General features: G+C 39.5%; 1 protein-coding gene across 2 annotated transcripts in view; it reads right to left on the bottom strand.

Annotated features, from left to right (window-relative positions):
• Positions 1-11,564, bottom strand: part of eml5 (EMAP like 5) — a 59,419-nt gene extending 47,855 nt beyond the window's left edge. For both annotated transcript variants that reach the window (XM_080414592.1, XM_080414593.1), the window contains exon 1: positions 11,187-11,564. In XM_080414592.1, the coding sequence (XP_080270718.1) occupies positions 11,187-11,383 (197 nt within the window). In that variant the 5' untranslated portion in view covers positions 11,384-11,564. The remainder of the gene's footprint in view (positions 1-11,186) is intronic.
• Between the last annotated feature and the right edge of the window lie 6,289 nt (positions 11,565-17,853).

Genomic DNA, 17,853 nt, shown 5'->3' with positions numbered 1-17,853 from the left:
CTACACAGCAGAAATCATTTAACTCTTCCACTTCCAATCTCTCAGAGTTAAATGCATAATACTCTGGATTTGTGCATCTCCTTCACAGTTCACACTCTCTGCATTTCTCACCCTTCCCCCTTTCTCTCTCCTGTGTCTTTCTCACTTCCAGGTTGGCTCCATAAAAAAGCCACATTCCCGTCAGGAGTTTATTCTTCTCGCTCTCTAAAAATGGCAAAGTCATGCTTCGTCGTACATTGGCGTCACACACCGAAACTAGCCCATGTCCAAGTTCACAATGTGTCGCAGATGCAGCGTGCTGTGAGCTTGTAGATCGACTATTTTCGGTGCGTGACGCCATTTTACCATGAAGTATAAATCAGCCTTGATGATGGTCACACCAGCCTTTTACATCTCAAAAGTGCCAATGTGTCATCATCACCATTCTGGTTTGAACAGATTATTAAAAATCTCTATTTTAGCTTAAGGATGAGACCTAACTTCACACAGCTTGTAGACAGAGATGAGATACAGAACCTGGGTAATAGGCTTGATAAGAGGGTGTGTATCAGTTAGTGTCTTCTTGGCTCTTACAGGAGAGGTTTACTCCGTATCTCCCCCTCGCCCTCTACCCTTTGTTTTTCCGCTCCCCTCCCCTTTCTGCGCTGAACACTCCAATCCAACCTGGCTAGATTCCTCTTCTTCCTTATATGAATTATATAATCACAGCAAAGCAGCTAAATATAGTATTCAGAGGAAGAGAATCTGATTAGGACTCTATTAGATGCAGCCAGAAAATAGCTTTGGTAGAGACGGTTACCACACAGCTAAATGCATTTTTATTAGTTCCATCATCTGATCAATGCAACAATAACCCAAGAATGATTGATATCACCAACACTGATTAAATACATCTACACTCTACAGTATGACAAAGACTTATTTTGGTTTAATCCCTACAGCAAGCATAATGAGATGAACAAATGCATCCACCACTATAAACTATTATATTCCAGTCTATAGCCTTTAAGTTGCATCAAGCAAAACTGCATAACATTCTTCATAAAAAGAGACAGCGCATTAGATCATAAACAGCTCATGACTTTCTACACAATTCAACAGTCATATTGGTTCATGATGATTATCCAAGTGCTGCTACAAAAAGGTTGTTGGGTCGTTTAAATGTTCCCTTGATGCCTAATGTCAAAACTTTAGCATGAATAATACATGCTGTACATGCCCTATATGGCATAGGGTACATCTCAGGCATGGAATGCATAGGAGGGCCTATGCCTTTTGTGGCTGAGATAGGACATGTGCAGTCTTTCACTTTTGGTCTTCTAAAATTAGATCATTCAATAACATTTCAATTTGTTACAGTGACTGGTAAATGCCTTAACTAATGTGGTACAACTTCACAAATCTCCTGTTTGATGTAGACTACAGATGTTTGGCAGCACATCAAACACATTCGATCTGGATACAGATCTAATGTTTGCTTCTGCCTGCCGGGTTCAGAATACCCCTTGGACATCACACACTTTACTAGACAAATCCAGAAGGCTCTCCATGTCACCCACTACATACAGTATCAGAAGGCAAATTAAAGATTTAAGTGTCTCTCAGTTCACACACTTTTTTTGGTTCAGTTCACAGGTTTTAATACTAATGGCCCTATAATCGCCAATACTGGCTGAACCCAGTATTTGAGGATTTAGGAGTGAGCAAGGGGTGTGCATGCAAAAGTTGCTATTTTGGGACACCTGCCTTACCTGCAAAACACCTGCACTACCCGTTACATTATGCATAGGTGTGGTTTGGGCGTCACAATAATAAAACCAATCACCGTGCCAGATGCCATTGCCTTTAAGAGAAGACTGCGCAAGCCTCTCTCCCTCTACCAGTGTTGCCAGGTCTGCTTATTATAAGCCACATTGGGCTTGTTTTCATAGACCTGGTTGCTTATTCCTCTCACAAATTCTTGCAACACTGCTCCTGTCGTTGCAGCCGCACTATGCCCGACGTTTACTTTATAGGCTCTAGCCTTTGATTGCCTTTCAATAAAACCACATTTGATAGACATACATATCACCTACAGTACATGTTACAAGAGATGAGATGTTATGAGAGAATTTTATATTTTTGTAATCAGTTCATTTTTTTCATATTTCCTGCGTAATCGATGAATTAAACTGAAGTGTGTAATTTGGAGAGCATTGCATTGCGCGATGCACAAATTGTCTTCATTGAATAGACTATCATCTTATATAAACACAACTGACACAAGGAATTGACACTCAATTCTGCTGATTATAGGAAAATTAGAATCACAGAGATTTGTTGAGAATTAGGAGAGCGAGGGAGCCTTTGAATGTTGTGCCTTTGTGCGCCCTTGCCGCCCTATGTCCATCGCGGGCGCACTCTACCAAACCAATTTGGCAATTGGCATAGCGGGTGGTTTTAGATTCCGCTATACACTTTCCCAAACGTGTGTGGGCAAAATAGCAATTTTAGGGATAATGCAACAACACGCCCACCGGCACACCTCCAAGTGCAATGAAGTCGGCATAAGGAATAGGGGGTATAGTGGCCGCAAAATAGCGTTTAGGGACAGTGCCAGCTCCCTTATCCGTAATTCACGGCTAGTGGGCAGCGGGTGCGGGAATAGCAGTGCCAATTATAGGGCCTTAAGGCTAGAATCCTTGTCCTTCCATCTTTAAAATTACATTAAATATAGGGACATACTGTATAGTCTGTTTTCACAGTTCATATTGGTTCATATACAGTAGAAGGTCCACAGTCAAATCCTGAGTTTCTGACTGGGGATGGTGAAAAAGCAGATCTTATAAGCTCACATTGAGCTTGTAGATCGGGTAGATCGGCTAGTGCGTGACACTGTCATATGACAAAGTAGGGCATTAATTTATGACAAAACATAAAAGGTTGAAATATGGAGATGCAAGGTTTCTGCCCGACAGCGACAACATGTGGAAATGTACTGCTATGGAATGTGCTGCATGTGCACCTTCATGCTCCCCTGAGGATGAACCCTACTGATTTTGGTGAACCCCATTGCCTTTCCTCTGGCGTCACCATTAGGCCAGCATTGCCACTTGCAAACAAGATATCTCAAAATGTAATGGGCAGATTTTTATGAAACTTGCTGAGTGACCAAAACCAATCCAAATTTGATCAGCACTATCCATTATTCCATAATTATGATTTACTACTGGGAGAACTGACAATACTTGCTGATATTACAAAAGTTTACCGTCTGTACATTCCAGGACATACAGTACAGTAGCGGTTTAATATACAGTACCAGGCACTTTTATTTATTGCCGATTTGATCTGCCTCATGTGCTTATGAAATCCCCTGGAGGAAAGAACAGCCGTGGTATATTTTATACTCTAGTGTGATTGATACTATATGGAGAAAAGGTTTATCACTAAATTGCACAGATATTAATTGAGTGAGACGATATATGTGTTTCTTAAAGAAACCCCAAATCAACAGATGATATATCATAATTTTGTTTTGAAAACACATTGCACAACTCGAAAACTCTTTCCGATCAAAGCCAGACAATGTCCAAATTGCACGCCTTGCCCTCAGGGACGTTCTGGTACTTATGGTTTGGTATTGTCCAGAAGTAAAACTTTTTCCCCCAAGGTCATTTGCACTCTAATCTCTGGCAAAAAAGTAACTGATGAACCACTGCATGGATGAACTTCACTGCAATTTTCATGTATTTTATTGTTTAATACTTACTGTGTTTTAATACACCAATCACGAGTGGCACTTTAAATGTTATTATATGCACAGTAGAATGACGTGGTAATGAATAAAGGCTTTCTATTATATTAGATTTTAGATTTTGGAACTGTATCTCTTCATGTCTGTCAGTGGTCATGGAATGCACTGTACAATGCTCTCCTTTAGTTTTATTGTTGAATGATTCTTTTTTTAAATGTACTTCAGAAATATTGAGTATGGCTGGCTGTCAGTGTCTGACCTAACAACAGCCAAAGAAATGCTGGCAGGCCACGCATTGTCTGCAGAGACACCAGTGGTTATTTGATTTTCTGGATGTTCATTATATGGAATGACAAATGGTGCAAAACAAAATAATGTAAACATGTTAGTTAATGCTGTTGAAAGCATAACGCACTACTGTAAAAAAAAAAGTACAGGTTTGTTGTAGTCAAGTCCTGTGGGATGGGGGAGAGGGGATATGTTTATCATTATGTCCTGTGAAATTTGTTCCTCTCTGTATACTACATGCTTTATATAATCAATAAGAATTTGATCACAAAAAATAAACTTGCTGAGCATGCATTCATGCTCCCTGGTGAATAAGCCCTATTGATTTTGGTGACACCATAGCGTTCCCTCTAGCGCAAATCACACATCACGTATCTTTTTATTTTTCATTATGGTACTTTATTTTATTTCACTTTAAAGCTTTTGTTGTTGTTTACAATGAATGCTTAATACAATCTCCCCACCACCAATTCTGGTATTAATAACCTTACATTGTCCTATTCTTTCATTTTTAGTGCCACTTAGTGAGAGTGCAGGGCTATAATGATGGCAATATCAGTCGATTCAAACCGCTTTGGTCCGGTTGGGTGTAGCTAGAAGGGCTTTTAGAGTTTATATTAACTGTAAACAGTCTAAGATGATAAAGATATGTGGCCAGAGCAAGTCTGATTTGAACCAGGTCCCCCTGTCTGATCTTAATGTAAAAATAGATGAGTATTAAGATGATATTACAGATCTAAGCCAGGGTTGATTCACATTCTCCAACACACAGCAGTTATCTTTTTAGTTATTGCCTACCGCAGATTATAAAGAGGTAGTGGATTAGGACATTTCTAAAGGTCTGTACACTACTATAGACTATCTCTACACTAGGTTTCACATAAAGTCATTTTAATCCAGCTGCCAATAATCCACCATATAAAGCACCTGTCCATACAGCAAGTGTGCACAGCTAAAAATAGAATAGACATAATGAAATTCAGGTAGGGCCTCTTTGTGGTAATAGCGGATACCCTTACAGTATTTAACAGGACGGTTTGGACTTCAAATACTTAAATACAGTAGAACTAGCCTCTCCAGTCTTCTTTTACACAAAGGAACCACTACTACTGTGTCTGAATGTTGACATGCTATCTTCATCTAGGCTCTTTACTTGGTGATGGTTAAATGAGGTTGAAGTGCAGTTTCAGAACCATCCTCTCTGTATGTGCGTGTGCGTGTGCGTGTGTGTGCATGGGCGTGTGCGTGTGTGTGTGTGTGTGTGTGTGTGTGTGTGTGGGTGTTGCATCAGAGTGTCATGGCAACTGAAAGTGCAAGATTGCAAAAAGAAGGAGACAAACCTTTCAATTTACCTTTTCATCAATGTCCTACAGAGCCCTTCTTATATAATAGGTAGAGAGTCACATCACGTCGATGTGACTCTGCTGATTGGAACCGACATACATACGTGCTGGTAATTGTGTTAAAGGACTGAAGGTCCATCAAGCGATTCATTGCTCAATCAATGTTCAATGGGTCTTTTGGTATTTTATACGAGTATACAAGAGTACAAATGTTTGGTTTTGGTTTCTCAGCATTGTAGCAGCAAAAATAACAAGAAACATCTCATTTCTCTTTTGGGTCTAGAGTTAAAAACTTTGGGAACCACTGATCTAAATGATCTTGATCTTGGCTATATCCGTGCAATAAAAAAAAAAAAAGGAAAAAACAATATGGACGTTTTTTGGTCCAAAAGATTTAATAATAAATTCCACAACACTTCCATAGTAATGTGTAATAGATGGCCCAATGGGAGCACCCACACATTTTTTGAAATTATTATATATATTTTTTAAATCATATCTGAATCCATCACACTCTGCTACTCTGAGCTGGAGAGAGAGGATGGCAGCTTAACAAGGGGAATGCATTTTTGTAATTGCTAACAAATCAAATCACCTACTGGATCTGAGACATGAAATAATGCTTTAAAAAGCATCGTCTCTGGTGAGCCTATCAACATGTAGGTCGATAGACATCGTTAGTTCACATCATTCACAGAGCACAGTGAGAAACTCCTGCCTGCCAGTCTGACATGTTTATTTTCGTTCTCACCACAAAAGCACCTACACTACATGCATGACTCTGACAAGCCAAGGTAGCTGAGTAAAACACTTGAGCAATACTGAACTCAATGGCTGTGCTTCCTGACCATTTTATTCACTTTCAATCTCACTATTTTGACATCCAAATGTTTTATTAAAAAAAATGAATTAAACATTAAAAGAAATGGCAAAACATACAAGCTCACAACGCTTGTAGATCAGCTATTTTTCGATATTTTTGAAATAGTTAATGCATCTAATTTAAACACCACAAAGACTAAGTAATCTAAATCATCTATATTTCTGCCCATAAGACGAGCAGGCCATTTTAATATGAGCCCATCTTTATTTCCTGTGTCTGAATCATTCTCTCATTGATAGTATCATAACAAAGCATGTCATAAATCGACCCAGATTAAGGATTACCCAAGTAATGAATGTAAGTGCACATGGTTTAGAGATGGTCGTAAGCTTAGCTGTATAATACACAATGACCATGAAGGAAGGCCGACAAGCAGAAATGAAGGAGTAACCTGGAAATTAGATCTGATGAACAAGGGAAAAGAAAGGCGAGATACGACTGGGGGCTTGCCTCTGGGTATGATACGGAGCCATGTGTCTCACCTGGGAACAATCCCAGCCTCCCCCACACCACTGCCACCCCATACAACATATGTAAAACCTGACACCACACCACCAACATCAACATATCCTACAACGTCCTTTAAAATAGACTTTTCTTGGCGTGCAAAAAACGTTTTTCATATTCAGATGCAGAATGGTCAACAGTTAACGTCAAATGGATAGCAGATAATCAATTTAAACATATCATATCATTTGTATGTATAGTATATGATTGAGGTCCCTGCATGCATGCCTTGCATATCAGTGGGAATGTATTGCCACCACAAGAGACTACTATATATATGTGGTCTGTACGAACCCCTAAAACTGTTCAGCGTAGTCTGAGGTTACTTGAGACCATACCAGATTGATGTATATAGTCTGTAATATGCTAATGCTTTAAGTGTGTGGAACAGCAATCAAGTGTACATTTAAAGCATATCTTAAAGAAGTATCTACAGCTATAGCAGTATTCTGAGTATAATTTTAGCATTGCCAAATGATAATCATATTGCACAGAAAGTACCACTAAAATACATTGCAAATCCAGCCATGGCGTATACTTTACCAACAGTCACAGTCATGCCTAGATTTATACTTGGTTGCCCGCCATGTCGCACAGGCAGCAAAAATAGCTGATCTACACATTGTGAGCTTGTAAATCAGCTCTTTTTTCGGTGTGACAATTTTTCATTTGTCAATTCATCCCATCCCAACACAGAAGATGACACTGGTGCAAAGCTAAGTATAAATCACCCTTCAGTTGTCAGGGAAGAGAGCAGCCTTTCATTCATGCGAAAACCATTAGCTTGTCTCCATCAGACTTGGAGACCAGCAAACTGAACAGGCTTCAGGGCAAGACAAAACCAGATGCAAGGGCAGCAATTAATTCAAGTAGCTGCATAAATTATCAAATTTAAAAGTGGCAAACAAACAGTAGAGGGCATTATACGCTAATCTTGAGAGACCAAGACAGGGGAGAAAGAGTGGGAGAGAGAGTGACAGATAAAGACAATTTGAATCTTAGTGTCATCTAAGACATCTGCATCTCTTCCACTGCCCAATAATTATTCAACAGAGTATCCACTCAGAAAGGTCCAGTATCAGTATCTGATACTGGAAGTATCTAATGCAAACACACAAGAAAAGTGCACTCAGTAGAGCGCAAATCTCCACCAGGAAGCATGCCTTAATACAAATATATTGACGTATGCAGTTAAATTATTTCCTACAGCCATGAAAGTCACAGCATGTGATTACCAGTTGTATGTCTCTCTCACTCATACACATTCATGGTCCACCTCTCTCTCCCTTTCTCTCTGCTTTGCAGATCGTCTGCACTCTAAACTCTGTAAAATGGACTAAAGACTGTCTTAAGACAGCTTGGACTGAGTTGAATGAATTGAATTTGAGGGTTTCTTGGTATGTTGTCCCGTTTTAATCTATATTTCAGTAGTAATCTACTTCTGGTACATCCAATAAGCCAGTTTTGTAATTTGCTAGTTACAATTTAGACATTTAGCAAACGCTCTTATCCAGAGTGACTTACAAGTACTTAGTAGCAGGACGCTTATCCCATAGCCTGGAGGGATGAATGTTCCATGATTATAATTTTTTTTAAATGACATCATTGTTTTTGGACCGATTTGAGAAAAAAAAGGGAATTGAGGTCATTGGCCTGCTGGCAGCATGCACAAGAAATATGGCACTGATCAGCCCAGTGCAAGATTAGCAGTGGAAAGTCAGACAGTCAGACAGACAGACAGACAGACAGACAGACAGACAGACAGACAGACAGACACACACACACACACTAAAGTTGTTCCGATACCGATACCAGTATCGGAAAAGCTGCCGATACTGCCTAAAATGCTGGTATCGGCGAGTATGCCAGTCTATGACATTCCGATACCCCGTAATTTATCACATGATGAGATTTCATTTACAGTAATATTTTGAATTGATGTTGCACTACTACTATCAATAGTTTTTTTTTCTTCTTTTCCTAGTTCCGTGGTTCTCAAACCTTTTAATTTCAAGGACCCACGTAACTCTGAGTGTCTATAACTCTCAGAGTTACAGGCTTGTAAGGGTCCATTTGGAACCCCCTCAAGGAACCCTGAGGGTCCCTGGATCCCACTTTGAGAACCACTGTCCTAGATTATTTGTTTTGTTACACAATGGTATCGGATCGGTACTCTGGAAGGAGAAAATGGTATCGGTACATCTCTAACGCACGCACGCACGCACACACACACACACACACACACACACACACACACACACACACACACACACACACACACACACACACACACACACACACACACACACACACACACACACACACACACACACACACACACACACACACACAATAATGAGAACTTGCTAACCTTCCATTAAGACCCCCAAAAGTGTTAACCACAGGAATTTTAGCGTCCCTAATCTGGGGCAAACATTCTGTGAAAATATCAGATCAACAAACACACAACGTTTTGCAATGTGACGCAATGTAACTTGTAGAATCTACAATGTAGATTGTCTATTTTCAGCAAAGAATTTTGGTATAGAGGGCAAAAGGAGCGGAGCTCTGGACGACCCCAGTCAATGAAACACATTTTTTTTTGGCTGCAGTTTGAAAATATTAATCACTGATGATTTTCAGATTTAATCCAAAGGTGTACTATATGGCATTAAGGCATTTGTCCACACTCCACACATTTCTCACTGCAACAAAATACAAAGATGACACTATAGGCTAAATGTGGCTCCAAACCTAAGATTTCACAATAATGGTACAGGAACAATATCCAGACTAAAGCCTGAAGCGCCAGATGTAGACATGTGTCATGTGAAGCTTATTTTCCCATAGCCCAATGCAGCCAGCTGCCCAAACATCATATGGTTAAGTCAATGAACTCTCCAACACAGCATTTGAACTGAGGCAGAGCAAGGTTGGTGTCTCTGTTGACCAATTAATAATGGAGCAGGAGGCCAGCTGACTAATGGCACAGTATATAATCCTAGTCATCTCCAGGCCAACCCACACAATGTCAACACAAAGCACTGAGGCATTGGACAGAGATCTTTGTTGTGTGTTGGCATGATGTGGAGCACTTTATGAAGTGTATTATAATCTTGGGAGAATGATGTGTAAGGCCTTTACACAAGAAGTTAATTGGCCCTTAAGTTGTCAGGCTACTTAGGCTGTGTTTTATTTGAAACTGGATGCTTCAGGGTTGCCCTGCCTGCTCATGGTGGGTTTAATCGATGGCTTTCAGGGGATCCCCTTAACACAACTGTGCCCTTCAACATTCTATAGACTTTTACCAGATCACTGAGCACGCCTTAACGGGTAGCAATGACAGACTGCCAGAAGAGTTGACTATACTGTTAGATAATATAGGGCATTTATCTCAGAAGTAGATCAGTATCAGTAGGCTACTTTAGGAAATCTTGTCAGCTACCACTGCTGTTGACAATAATTCTGTCACCACTCTGAAAACTCCACCAAAGAAAAAGTTAACTGCTGTGGAATTTTCAGGAAATACATGACTCTACAACCACGTACAATCAATGGCAAATATTCAGTTTGCTGGTGGAGGGATATAGCCTTCAGTCTTAGCTTAACTTATAACTCCACCGCGAAGGGGTGTCGCTTTAATAGCCAAAAGATAAACTGATCTGCAAGCGACCGACGCGTTGCGATGCGATGCATTGTTCGCTTGTTCTTTTTTAGCAAGCAACGCCACTACTGAGCAGTGGTGGAAAAAATATATATATTTATTTATTTATTTTATTTTTTACTTAAGTAAAAGTATAAATACTGCAATGTAGAAATGCTCCTCTGTTACAAGTAAAAGTCCTGAATTCAAAATGTACTTGAGTAAAAGTGCAAAAGTATAGGCATCAACATATACTTAAAGTACCAAAAGTAAAAGTACCCATTATACAGAAGGTCCCATTTCACAAGTTTTCAAATGAATAAAATGTATAAAAATCCTTTGAAAATAGCAGATCTACAAGCTCATAAGGCATTGCAAAAAAAGCGACACATTGCGAGTTTGTAGATCGGCTATTTTCAAATTGGCATATATATATGTCTGAAGTAGTTTTGTAATAATAATCAAAATCTACAAAGTAACTAACGAACTAAAGATTTCAAAGAATTGTAGTGGAGTAAAAAGTACAATATTTGCCTGTAGTGGACTACAACTCAAAGACAAATATTGCACTTTTTACTCTAGTAAAACTACTGAGAATTGCAAATACTCAAGTAAAGTAAAAAAAATACCTCAACATTGTACAGTTGAATTGTACTACTTGAGTGCATTTAGTTAGTTACTTTCCACCACTGCTAAGGAGTGCAAATAAATTGAGCGTGTCGCTGTCCGTGGTGCTGAAATGACGAGAGTGAACGTGCAGGCTGGTGGTGTGTTGTTACACTATACCTGATTATGTCATCGTTGTGTCCCAAGTAAAATTTCTGCTTGTGTTCCCGTGTATTATACACAACTCCCACACCGGCCACGAAATAGACGATCTCCTTGGCCGCCGTGTAGTACAGGTTGTTGCGGCACTGGTGTCCCCGGTATCCGTAGACCCACTCGAGTCTCAGGTGGCAATTCGGAGCAGTTCTGTCAGCCATGTCCGCACGTCCGTGTCTCTCTCTCTGCTGTTATAGCCAGTATCTGATACAGTGTCATTCACCAAAAAAAGGATTTATCTTCTTAAGCCTGTGTGTCTCCCATTAGTTCCGTTGGATTTGTCAGTCCAGTAAAAGCGATGGTATTGGGCAGCATCTGAGGGTCATGTGCATAATAGTCCTGTTATATTATGATGTGGAAGACCCCCTGTCTTTCTATTTAGAAATAGCTTCCTATGTTGTTAGTTCTTTTCATATTGAGAATCTACGTGCAGCCTACTATACGTCAGCTTGCAGTCCTTCCCGACATAGGTCAAAGCTCCTGTCAAATTCTACAAAGATGGAGCTTTGGTGTTATTCCACAAGCACCGCCCAGAACGATGAAAGATCATCGGCCCGTCCAATCGCGTCCACGGCCGTCCTAGAAGGAAAAGGTAGGAGAGGACAACGTCGTCACCCACGGTATGCAGACGCACGGTCGATCTTCTGCGCTTGCGCTGTGCTTTCTTCTGAGCTGTGTGTGTGATGAAATTGTCTCTTCCCACTGTTTCTGTAAGCTACTGTAGTACACCAGTGGTGGAAGAAGTACTCAAATTTTGTACTTAAGTAAAAGTACCAGTACAACAATGTAGAAATACTCTGTTACAAATAAAAGCCTGGTATTCAAAATGTACTTGAGTAAAGGTACTAAAGTATTCACATTAAAATATACTTAAGTACTGAAAGTAAAAGTACTCAGAATGTTTTGCAGTTTTGAAGTTTCCAAATGAATAAAAAATCTTTGAAAATAGTATAGGGCTGAAGTGGTTAATGCATGTTTTGTAATAGTAATCTACATCTACAAAGTAACTAGTCACTAAAGTTTTCAAATAATTGTAGTGGAGTAAAAAGTACAATATTTGCCTCTGAGATGCAGTGGAGTAGAAGTAAAAGTATTGAAAATTGGAAACACAGTAAACATTCTTCAAAAGTGTACTTAAAGGGATACATCACTCTCGGGCCGGGGAAACATTTAAAAAAAATATTAAAAATAAATGAAAAAAGTTATGGAAAATTCATGGCCCCCTCACGCATTAGAGTGTCCTACTAATGTGTGAGGGGGCCATGAATTTTCCATAACTTTTTTCATTTATTTTTAATATTTTTTTTAAATGTGTCCCCGGCCCGAAAGTGAAGTATCCCTTTAAGTACAGTACTTGAGTAAATGTACTGCATGCACCAGCCCATAGACATTATTACCATTCATAAATTGTTTGACAGGTGTCAAACAATTTCCAAATCAGTTCTTTATACACTTTCAGACTTTTCCATTTGTTCATAAATGTATAAATACTTCATTAGAGATTTTTAATAAGTGGTATTACAAAAGCATTATGCTTTGACACATTAATATACATTTTCATTTATTTGCATTGAGAAATAATGTGTCTACCCCTAAACGTTTTCATTAGATTTAATGTAATAATATGTAAATGTTTTTATTTTTGTATATTATATCATGCTGGCATAGTTTGATTGCTTTTGTGATATAAAGGAATAAAAGCAAATGATAACAAAAAAGTTAATATTTCATATATTTATTTTATGTCTCTATTATTCCTGAAGACAATGGTTGATATGCATATTGGATTACCTATCAACAGGGAATGTTTTTTAATTATCCCTGCCAGGCCGGAAGGCCGAAGGCGAGGGATTATGTTTTCACTCCTGTGAGTCAGTCAGTCAGTGTCTGTCTGTCTGTCTGTCTGTCTGTCTGTCTGTCTGTCTGTCTGTCTAAGCACCTCTGGACCCATCGGCATGAAACTTTGCACGCAGACTCCTGGGAGGCCAATGAAGAACTACTGCCCCTAATATTTCAAATAGGGCTTAGCGCCACCATAAGACCGATGTTTGCGAAACAATTTTTTTGCTACGACTCCAACATGTTTTGTCCAAACCTCAAAATCGGTGCATATTTCTCTGTAGACATATTATGATCAAGACGTATCTGTCAGATCTTTCTATTCAATTCCGAATGGCTATAATTGGCTTTCAAGTTTGTGGGCGTGGCTGTTTTGCACAAAATCCCACAAATCATGAACGCGGCATCTGATTGCCGTGAAATGCACACAACAGAAACCGTGTCAAAAGCACATAGAGATTTTCCAACATGCACTGATGTCACACACAACAAAAACCATGTATTATTAGATGTGTCATTTTTTATTCATCCCAAAAACAATGATGAGTGCCTCTGATACGGCCATAATATGGGCATATTGGTCAGATTTGCGGTGCGATGTAGGCGTGAGGGCAGCGTAGCGGACTGTCTATAAATACAAAATGTCTGTGCATCTGTCTGTCTGTGTTCCTTTTGTGACCATATATGGAGATCTCTGACCCCATCAATACATTATAGTACTGACGTCATGGACTGGCCTCCAAGTATAATATGATAATGGGAACTGCACTAAGAACTGTGGCAACGGGTAGAATGAGTATTGCATAACCAAAGAGGCATGCTTTCCGAACAGACATTGCACTAGTATGGTTAATTGATTTTTTTCAATTAACCAGTTTTTTTATTGACTTTTTTCTTACATAACTTAATATGTAATTAAAAGTCATTAGTATCCATTGTACATTTCCTAATAAGAACGGGCTTGATCTGAATAGTCATTCCTATACATTCTTTATTTTTGGCATGTCAAAGTCATTCCAAATATTGAAAGAGTTTTCAAAAATGTTCAAATGTTCGACAACAGCCGGAAGAATAAATGAGGGCTTACGTTTTTGAACTGTTCCTCATTTTGCCTGGAACCTGCTGGAAACTCCCTCAAGGACCCCTGGGGGTCCCTGGACCCCACTTTGAGAACCAGTACTCGATAGAAGGGATCTCAGACCCTTTCCTATGGGACCTCAGCTCCATCAGCTCAGTGTACACAGAAATGTCCGTGTAAATATCTCTTCTGCATGTCTCCATCGCCAGGCCCTGCTCCCAGAATGAGACAGGAAGGAGAGAACAGAGAGAGGGTGACAAGGTGACTTGACACTGGTTGTGAGTCAGATTTGAACCCTCTCTGTCTGTGGTTGTCACCAGGGCGCCCTGTCACTTGTCTTAATGCGGTTACATAGAGCACTAAATAAGGATCATTTAATGAAATCTAAACAGTGTTGGGGGAGTTATGTCTTCCAAAATGTGATACATTTCATATTATTCATTACTGTAAGCTACTTTCAATTAAAAAAAGGTTAATGTTTTGTTTAAATAATATTACCTTGTGTCAAGTAATGCGTTAGATTACTCTTGCGATATGTTCATAAAACACCTCCAGATGACGTGCAAAATGAAGTGGCATAATATTAAATGGATGAGGGTAAACAAACAGTGAATGCCAAAATAATACCATTGGTATTAAAATGCTATCTCAAGAGCCTAAATTTCAATTGTGATAAAACACAAACTACTCAGAAGCTGCAGCATGTCATAATTGTGTTTTCTCTCATTTTATTATTTAATAGTTAAAATAATGATACAAAAAAGATTCATTAGAATATTGTATTGTTTTGCAAAGCAATCATTGGTTTATGAAGCAATCATTTGCATCACTGTTTCAAATCAAACAAACAAACGACACAAAGCCATGGCCCTGCTTCGCCAAGAACCTTATGAGCATCAGCTCCAACCACTGTAGATGCACTATTTATAATGTATTAACATATGCTTTACCATACTGATTAGATGAATTAACATTTTATTCATTAAAATAAGTTCCAGATTGAAGATTTAAATAGATCTCAGTCGATCAGATTTTTATTCATACATTTGAAATAAAACATACATTTCTGTCACATTTTATTATTTTCACTCACATGGTACTGTAGCTGTAGCTCAATGTAATAACTTGTGGTCAGATAGCGCCATCATGGGGAGAGACGAAGGTACTTTCAAATATTTGTAGGGCCTACTCTGTGCATATCAAAACACATACTGTACTGTATGATATCACATTAAAGATACACATACACAGCCGTGATAGCAGTAGACATGTCTTTCAAAACAGAACATATTAACCCATGGCAGTGTCTCTGCTTTCACTGATGGCTGCAGTAGCCTGTGTCACATGAGCACTGTGTTGTCTTATGGCAATGTATAAATGATGCTTTATCTTTTTGTCTGATAACATGAACCTATACAGTTCCTCATCTGCCCTAAAATCAATGATGATGGGCCTTACAAATATGTTGGGGCAGCGAGTGTGTGTGTGTGTGTGTGTGCCTGTTTAATTAGGCATAAACATCCTTTGCATCTGCACATGAGAGGTGATAGGTTCTTGGTTTACCTATGATCCTAGATTACTATTTCTATGCATTTGATGCGTTACCTTGTGTTGTCCATACTGTATATGGCTCTGGATTAAGAGTGTCTGCTAAATGCCTAAATTGTGATAAATGGGTGCACCTAATGACTTGGGTATAAGGTTTAAAATTGTATCGCACACTACAAACACTATGCTCAATGAGGGCTCAAGACACATTAAGAGAGGTGAGATAAGACAACATGGCAAACAAAATAACACCAAGGTCAGGAGTTATCATTCAGCTCAGTAACAGTTACATTACAACCAATCTGGGAACCTATTCAATAAAAAAAAAGGAAAAAAGTATTTTCCTTTGATTTTGCCTCTGTGGGCACCACCTACGTTTTTGTGTAGAAACTGGAACTCGGTTTGGCTCCTACCCTTTCTTAGTCCACTTCCTCCTGGGTGCTTCTGTGTTTAACAACAACACTACATGTTAAGGGTAGTGTGGTGCTGACAGATTCTGCTGATTCAGGTGTCAGCAGAATCTGTCTTTAGTGATTACACAAAGCTTTATGAAAGTCAAAGGGGGTCGAGTGTAGCTCAGAGCCTCTGCCTGAAGACCAAAATATCTCCCCCTGAACTGGCAGTAACCAACCACATCTCGATTCCTTTTAGACCAAACTCCTTGTACTGGGGAGAACATCTTAAGATATGGGACAGCAGTGGGAGTGTTTTGGAAATCATATTTTTCACTGGCAGCAGGGATGAGGCTGTCACAGTCAGCCTCCAGGATGCAGTTTTCATTTATTAGTTGGGGAAACCCACAATGGTGTCGTTGTTCAGTTTACAATCTTGCAGCTCTTGGGGGTCGATTCCGTTAGGATTCCAGATACTTCCAGCTCTCTCTCCCACACTGATACACTTCGCTCCAAAACGATGTAGGTCACGCATGGATGCAACTTATTAATTGTCTCCGCCAGGCCGAAGGCATAGCAAAACTATTTTTTTTGATATTTCTCTTACAGATTTTGTCCAAACATCACGCAAATCGGTACACATTATCTCTATGGACATTACACCAAATGGGTCTGTCGGATTTTTCATATTCCATCCTGATTGGCTAAGATTGGCTTCCAAAGTTTGCAGGAGTGGTCAGTTTTGAACAAAATGCCTCACATTCCCACTAAGTTGAGTAACAAATGCCATCCTTTTCACATTGCGCTATTATAGCGCCATCAGGAGGCCGATTTTTGCAAAGCACATTTTTTATATACAGTAGCTCATACAGATTTTGTCCAAACATCACGCAAATTGGTACACATTATCTGTTATCTCTATGGTCATGTGATCAAGACGGATCTGTCTGCTTTTTCCTATTCCGTCCTCATTGGCGAATTCCGAACATTGCTGGCCCACAATAACCTACAATACCCTACCTGACCTCTCATTCTTTGAGAAATTGAACTGTAAGAAATCAAATTATTTGGGAAACAAAAAACAAACTGTTTAATTATATGTATCTCAAATTATTTGAAAACTCTTTAATTCAATCTACTGTACATTTGCACATCATGGGCGTTTCCGATTGCTTTTTTGAGGAGAAGCTAAGGAGAGTATCAGAAATTAGGGAGAATCTCAATCTGCAATGAGCAGAAGAAAATCAATCTAGAAGGATCTGTACTGTTGAGACAAGAGACTGGAGTTACGACAGTCGATTTTGTGGAAAACACTTGATGGGGGGGGGGGGGATGATGGTGGTGCATTTGTTACATTAACCTCCAATCTCCATTCCTCTCACTGTTTCCAATACCATAGTGAGCTCTGACCTAACGAAGATGTGATCTGACATCGAAGCACTGTAGTTTTTTCTGTGCTTTGCACCCCGCTATTAAAATAAAAAGGCTCCAATGATCCGAGCCCCTTCTTTATTCAGTTATTTGTGTCCGCTCCTGAGACTCACCGGATCAGCCTGATTTCGGCTTGAGGGAAGCACGGTGGATTATCCCTTTAAGTTTAAGCCATAGTGAGAACTCGACTAAGAGTGCTGACCTGTTTGTTCACAAATGGATGGTGGTGATGGGAACTTCCCTGTGGTCCCTGATGTAATCAGGGGTCACACCCTTCAATGGACTGTTGATGACTGCTATCACACCTCCTGCCCTGCTGAAAGGATCACCTAAACTGCAGGGA

The sequence above is a fragment of the Gymnoscopelus braueri genome, assembly GCF_963280865.1.
Source record: "Gymnoscopelus braueri genome assembly, chromosome: 19".
Classification (NCBI taxonomy): Eukaryota; Metazoa; Chordata; class Actinopteri; order Myctophiformes; family Myctophidae; genus Gymnoscopelus; species Gymnoscopelus braueri.
Note: the sequence above shows the minus strand (reverse complement) of the source record. Positions and strands in the feature narration are given on the sequence as shown.